The sequence below is a fragment of the Penaeus chinensis genome, chromosome 1 (genome assembly GCF_019202785.1).
Source record: "Penaeus chinensis breed Huanghai No. 1 chromosome 1, ASM1920278v2, whole genome shotgun sequence".
Classification (NCBI taxonomy): domain Eukaryota; kingdom Metazoa; phylum Arthropoda; class Malacostraca; order Decapoda; family Penaeidae; genus Penaeus; species Penaeus chinensis.
In genome coordinates this window covers 10,186,606-10,194,105 of record NC_061819.1, presented here as the reverse complement: position 1 = coordinate 10,194,105, position 7,500 = coordinate 10,186,606, and the positions used below count along the sequence as shown (strand labels likewise).

The 7,500-nt window shown below is 37.1% G+C and overlaps 1 protein-coding gene across 1 annotated transcript in view; it reads right to left on the bottom strand.

The window, feature by feature from the left end:
* Positions 1-6,006, bottom strand: part of LOC125031566 (synaptic vesicular amine transporter-like) — a 57,884-nt gene extending 51,878 nt beyond the window's left edge. Inside the window, exon 1 of the mRNA XM_047622481.1 lies at positions 5,898-6,006. Coding sequence (XP_047478437.1) covers positions 5,898-6,006 — 109 coding nt within the window. The remainder of the gene's footprint in view (positions 1-5,897) is intronic.
* Between the last annotated feature and the right edge of the window lie 1,494 nt (positions 6,007-7,500).

Genomic DNA, 7,500 nt, shown 5'->3' with positions numbered 1-7,500 from the left:
GTAAAACAAACGTTTCGAAATATTTTAGAAGTTTATCTTCAGGTAAAGGTGATATTCAGAAGGATTTGGAAAACATTTTTTCAGTATTCACTAAAGCTTGTTTGTGTATATAACTTGTTTTCTATCATTACCCTTTTTATTATCATCATTATCCTTACTACTGCTACTACTAATACTATTGTCATTACTGCCTTTATTATTATTGTCATTATCACCATTATTATTATCATTAACATTATTACTATTATCATTATTATGCATATATCATTATTATCATTAACATTATCACTATTATCATTGTTATGTATATATCATTATTATCCTTATAATTATAATTTCTATTAGTAATATTATCTTATTTTATTGCTACTATCATTATCATCATTACTGTTATTGTTAAGAGTATTACAACTATTACTATTATTATAACTATTATCATTGCTATTGTTATTATCAGCAGCATTATTATCATTATCACTTTATCATCATTTTTATGATTATCTTTATCATTACTATCTTTATTAACATTTCTATTACCATCATTATTATAGTTTTTATTCTCTTTTCTCTCTCTTTCGTCTCTTCTCTTCACATTGCCTTTTCCTTCGCTCATCTCTCTCCTTTCTTTCCCTCCTTTCTCTTCTCACCATTTCCTCCTCTTTTTCCCACCTCCCAACCTCCTCTCTCTTCCACTCTCTCTCCTCTTTCTTCCTCCTTCTCCCTCCTCTTTCTTCCCCTCTCCCTCTGTCTCCCCCTTTCCGTCTATTCGCCTCTCTTTAAAAAAAAATGAGTAATGGCTGCGGTGTCCTTTAGTTAGGCCTATATAAAACACAAGAATTTGAATACAGGAGGCGGGAAGGGAATTCAAACCCCCTGTTACTTTTATGTGTCCGAAATAGGTTTTTATGAGAGAGCTTTGGATATTGGAAAAATAAGGGCGGAAAAGTAATAGACGTAAGTGTGTCGTCAGGCCTATGTAACATGGAGTACTTTCATTTTGAGACGCTATATATTATTAAAATCATAATCATTACCTTGATTATTGTTATCAAGTTCACTATTATCACCCTCATTATTGTTATCATTATCATTATCTTCATTATCATTGCTATTAATATCATTACCATTATTATCAGTTATTGTCATCATTATCGTTGCTATTATGATAATCGTATCATTATCACTGCCATTATCAACATCATCATTAGCAACAGAGTACCAGCTGTATCCCTGTTATCATGATCATCTTATGATTATTGCTCTTATTACTACTATTATTTTTTTAATTATTATTATTAAACGAGGATCAGAGATAGAGAAAGAAGACTGTCAGAGAGAAGAGAAGAAAAGAGAAGAGAGAGGGAGAGAGAGAGAGAGAGAGAGAGAGAGAGAGAGAGAGAGAGAGAGAGAGAGAGAGAGAGTGTGTGTGTGTGTGTGAGAGAGAGAGAGAGAGAGAGAGAGAGAGAGAGAGAGAGAGAGAGAGAGAGAGAGAGAGAGAGAGAGAGAGAGAGAGAGAGAGAGAGAGAGGTGAGAATCAGAGAGCGATCTAACCAAAAATACAACACCAGCCACGCTAACATACAACCAAATTAAATACAAATACAAGGAAATACAGCAAGTAAGTACATCTACTTCTCAGACTCTTCGCTATGATATCATCTAAGTATCGAGCGCGAGAACGTGTCAACATTATGAATCCACGGAAGCTAACAGCCTTTATGGAGGGAGGGTAGTGTTGATCAATGAAGCGAAGGGCTGGATGATATAGACTGGAAAGTGGAGCGTGTGATAGGAGGAGGGAGATACAACACAGAAAGTATGTACATACTTGTCTGTAGGGCGAGGGCGGAAGGAAGGAGAGGAGAGGGGAGAGAGAGAGAGAGAGAGAGAGAGAGAGAGAGAGAGAGAGAGAGAGAGAGAGAGAGAAAGAGAAAGAGAAAGAGAGAGAGAGAGAGAGAGAGAGAGAGAGAGAGAGAGAGAGAGAGAGAGAGAGAGAGAGAGATTGATAGAGATAGATAGATAGATAGATAGAGAGGAAAGAGAGAAAGAGAGAATGATAGATTGATAGAGATAGATAGATAGATAGATAGAGAGGATAGAGAGAGAGAGAGAGAGAGAGAGAGAGAGAGAGAGAGAGAGAGAGAGAGAGAGAGAGAGAGAGAGAAAGATAAATAGACATATATATAGAGAGAGAGAGAAAGAAGAGAAGAGAAGAGAAAAGAGAAGAGAAGAGAAGTGAGAGGCTAGAAAATGACGGAGAGAGGGAGGAAGGGGGAAAAAGGAGGCAAAGACGAGAGGATATTGAGAAAAGGAGAGAGAGAGAGAGAGAGGCGTAGGGAGAGACAGAAATAGAAGGAGAAAGAGAGAGGGGGTGGGAGAGGAAGTGGTAATTGGAGTGAGGGAAGGTGCGAAAAGTATCTCACACTCTACTTTCTTTACGATTACTCCTCATTAATGGTGTCTACCCATTTCCCCTTCTCCTCTTTCCTCTACTTCCCAATTATTTCCCCCCTACCTCATTATCCTCACACCCGTGCTTTATCCACGACTTTTTCCCTTCCCACAGTCGTTTTTTTTTTTTTTTTCACCTACTACTACTACCAGTAGTTCCCTTGCCTCCTCTCCTTCATCATCATCATCTACTTTTTCTTTCTATTCTTCCTTTCTCTCTTCTTTCTATTCTTCCTCTCTCTCTTCTTTCTACTCTTCCTCTCCCTCATCTTTCTATTCTTCCTCTCTCTCTTCTTTTTATTCTCCCTTTCCCTCTCCTTCCTATTCTTCCTCTCCCTCTTCTTCCTATTCTTCCTCTCCCTCTTCTTTCTATTCTTCCTCTCTCTCTTCTTTCTATTCTTCCTCTCCTTCTTTCTAGTCTCCCTCTCCTTCTTCTTTCTAGTCTCCCTTTCCCTCTCCTCCCTATTCTTCCTCTCCCTATCCTTTCTATTCTTCCCTGGCCCCTTCTTTCTATTCTTCACCCTCCTCCACCTCCACCTCCTGCCTTCACCCATTCTTCCTCCCTCCCTTTTCCACCGAGGACAAACAATTAACATCATATTTACAGCCTTCCGTCTTCGGAGATTGGCCAGAGAAAAACAAGAAGGTAACGCGAGGTGTGAGGTCATATGAGGTCAGGTCAGTGATTGGAGGTTCTGCCAATACATCCCAAAAGACATCGCCTGCGTCTCTGATTATTATTTTTTCTTTTCTTTTGTCCTCTTCGTTTATGTCTTCCTTTCTTTCTGGGGCACAAGACTTATTATCAATATTATTATTACCACCATTTGCACAATTATTGATGTTGTTATCATCGACATTATTATCATTATTATTATCATTATTATTAATACTTTTTAATGATTATTATTATCATCATCCTCATCATCATCACCATATTGTTAATATTATTGCTATTATTATTATTATTATTATTATTATTACTTTTTAATAATTATTATCATCATCATATCATTATCATCACCATATTGTTAATATTATTACTATTATTATTTTTTGTATTATTATTATTACTTTTTAATAATTATTATCATCATCATCATCACCACCATATTGTTAATATTATTACTATTATTATTATTATCTTTATTATTATTATTATTATTATTACTATTGTCATTGCTGTTGTTACTGTTACTACTATTGTTATTATTTTTAATATCATCATTATTATTATTACTATTATTATCATTATTACTATTATTATTATCATTATTATTATCATTATTATTATCATTATTATTATTATTGTTGTTATTGTTATTATTATTATCATTACTATTACTATTATCCTTATTATTAATATAATCACTATTATTACCATTATTACTATTATCACCACTCTCATTATCATACTATTATCATATAATTATCATCATATTTTTCAGTGCTATTACTATTATTATTACTATTAACACTATTAATAGTACTGTTATTATCATCATTATTATTTTTATTTTATCATTATCATCATAATTATTCTAAGTATTGATACTAATACTATTACTATTCATATCGTCAATATCTTTATTATTATTGATATTATCATTATTATCATCGTCATTATAACTGTCGTTATGATTTTTATCATAATTAATACTGTTATCATTACCATTAATTTTTTTTTATCCCCATTATCTCTATAATCACTATGATCATCAGCATTCACCAATATTACTTACAAAAAAGAGCGGATACGCTAGCTAGATAGTGAAATATGGGTAGACAATTCCGTAGACTTTATGCTATATAATCCGAAAATATTCTCATTGCGTGTCATATCTGTACGCATAGTGGTGTGTATGTGTGTGTGTGTGTGTGTGTGTGTGTGTGTGTGTGTGTATGTGTGTGTGTGTGTGTGTGTGTGTGTGTGTGTGTGTGTGTGTGTGTGTGTGTGTGTGTGTGTGTGTGTGTGCGTGCGTGCGAGCGTGTGTGTGTGTTTTTCGGTATTCCTTCTGTGTATCATCTATGTGTATATGAATATACATTTGTATCTTAATGCTGTCACACCCTATAAGCAATTTTTAAACTCAATTCCTTGCTCTAACGCCGAGTCATTAACAAAGTCCGCCTTTAGACTGCGAAAACATGCATTTACCAAGCAACAATGAGTCGCCATTCAGCGGCAGAGGACATCGTCAAGAACCTGTCATGTTTTGTCATGAGGGGGAAGCCCGAAGGCCAAGGCAAGCCGGAGTGATTTAAGGGCCAGAGGGTGTAAGGAAAGAGGGAGGCAGAGTGCGAGTTCTTGCTAGAGTCTGGAGAGTCGTTGGGAAAAGGGGCTGGGGAGGTAGAGAGGGAGGGGGGAGGTCCCAAGGTAGAAGTTCTTTTGTAACAATGTCAGAGAGAGTGAGATGTGCCCCTCCATCCCCTCCCCACTCTCACACGTTGGATATAATGGGATAAAAGGGTGTTCTGGAATGGGTTGGCGTGAGAAAGAGTGAGCGTGAGGGAGGGGAGACGGAGTACAAATCATTAACCACTTATGAGGTGATTAACGGTGAATCTGTCTCGTTAATCTAATATAGCCACGGCGACGAGGAGTAGGATAAGCTCTCTGAATAGCGAAAAGATTATGTCCGTGGTAAGTAATGACCATAGCACATAATGCATAATACACTGCCACAAATGAAAGAAACGTGACGCGCACCTAATTGAATGAGGAACCATATCAATCATGATGTAATTTGAATCCAACTCGAAAAGGGAATCATATGTAAAGGAGTGATATAGTAATGGGGAGAGTTCATAGAATTTGGTCAAGAAAAAAGAAAAGAAAGGGAAAATAATCAAACCTGTCACACGAGAAGACATTGAAAGATATTGAAGCCACATGTCTAGATTAAACACGGTATAGTGGTCTTAACCAAGAGGGATTTGCCAGGTTCAGTGTAAAGGAGAGAATTATGATACGTGCCTATAGCAACACTTAAATTGTGACCCTTTCGGAGGAGATATGATTGGAAACGCTTGCAACATAGGAGTGTAATTTACATTTATACGCAGAGTAATGAACGTGAGATTATGGCATTCAAGCAAGGGAAGAGAACGTTATAATCTATATGCATAGCATAAAGTCACTGGTAAAAAAGTGGCATGTATTTTTCCAGAGAGTTATAAATTCATAACCACAGTAGATAAAAGGGGGATGCATGGTCCAAGGCATCTAAAACACATACCTACAGTAGAAGAGCAGTACAGTACACCCAAAGTAAAAAAGAAAAAAAAAAAAAAAAGGAGGGGGGATGAACAATGTCTAGTCTCTTCCCTTCACCTCACTTCCTTTTCTCATCCCCTTGCCTCCATTTATCTTTGTTTCATCTTCCCCTTCCTTTCCCTCACCGTGCCCTCCCTTCCCCCGCCCCAAAAGATCCGACTTCACTTACCCACAGTCGTGAGGAGCATGTTATCCAGGAGCAGAGCTATGGCGACGATAAAGAGAATCAACTTTCGTGATTCTCGACAGTTGTTGAACCATTCCTTGACCGCCCCCATGGCGCCTGCCTCCTAAACCCACCGCGCTGTGGAAGAGAAGAAGAAGAAAAGTTATCATCCTTCCGGAATTGTCGCCGGAATCATTTCGACCTTATCATTTTCAAAGTCATAATCAGTGTTGGTGTTATCATAATTATTTTCATAATCATTGCCTTTACCATTTACATTATCAAGATGAGTTAATAATTATGAATTGTCCTTTTTATCAAAATTATAATTATTAGGTGATATGATACATTTTCATCATAGCTTCTAGCCAGGGAAACTATATTTCTGGCCAGAAGATGGCATCATTATATAAGTAATAAGAGTAAATGAAATATTGTTGCAGTAACAGACATTATTGGATAATAAAAAAGTGAAGGAAAGAATGCTGGTAAATAAAAACAAAGATTTGTAGGAGTAGTTATTCTGTTAACACCTAGAAATTTAATTAACCGCCATAAACTATAATAATTTTGGCTTGAGCAGAAATTTAAAGGTGAAATTCAAGTACTTCCTAAATCAAACCATTTATTGACTCCATACCTTTCTGATCTACATGGGATTGTATTTAGATAGCAAGGCTGTATTATTTTCAATGAAATTACAGTAATTAACCTGGGATATAAATATAGTACATTTCTCTATGATCATAATTTCACCTGAAGACCTTTCCTTTTACCTAACATTACCTCGTATTTGAACGCAATGTTGAAAGTTTAGTTACATTTTCATCCTTCCCTCCTGAATGATAATTATGATGGACGACATTAAACTGATATAAATGAGGACAATGAACAGAAAAATAAACTTGACTCAAGCGCCACTGCCAGACAAAATGACTGACTGAAAGTGTCGAAAAGACCTTTTATTTCTCGCGCGTGAATCTCACTCCTCTCCCGACAGGGGATGCTCAGCGGGGGCACCGACGCGGGAACTCTATAAATTGGGTTTATTACGGGGTATCAATAGATCCCGGCGGGGCGTCCTCATTACCAGAGCGCCGCGCCCTCCCTCCACCGCCGCGCTGGTTACACTGCCGTCACGAACACGCACGGCTGATCCCTCGTTCTCCGTGATCATCCTTTTGCACGGGATCACAAAATGACTCGGGCTACAAGCCTAATCTAGGTAACAAGAAGAAAGAGGAGGCGAGAAGGAGAGAAATAAGGGGAAGGCGGAGAAGGAGAGAGAGGAGGGAAATCGGTGTGGGCTGCAGGGAGGATGAGAAATGGATGGAGATTGGGAAACGGAAAGGAAAGAGATCAGAAGACTAGAGAAAGAGATTGGGTGGCGGGATGCAAATCAAAGAGAAGAGAGAGGTGAAAGGGAAGTTGAATGTTGTAGATAGTTAAGAAAAAAATAAATTTCAAGATCCGAAGAAAAAAAGGGACAAGAGGCAGCAGAAAATCGGAGAATATGAAAAAGAACGAAATAAAGGGATAAGACATTGCTGTCATGTCGAAAGATAAGGAAAAAAGAAATACAGAAATGAGTTATAACATACAAAAC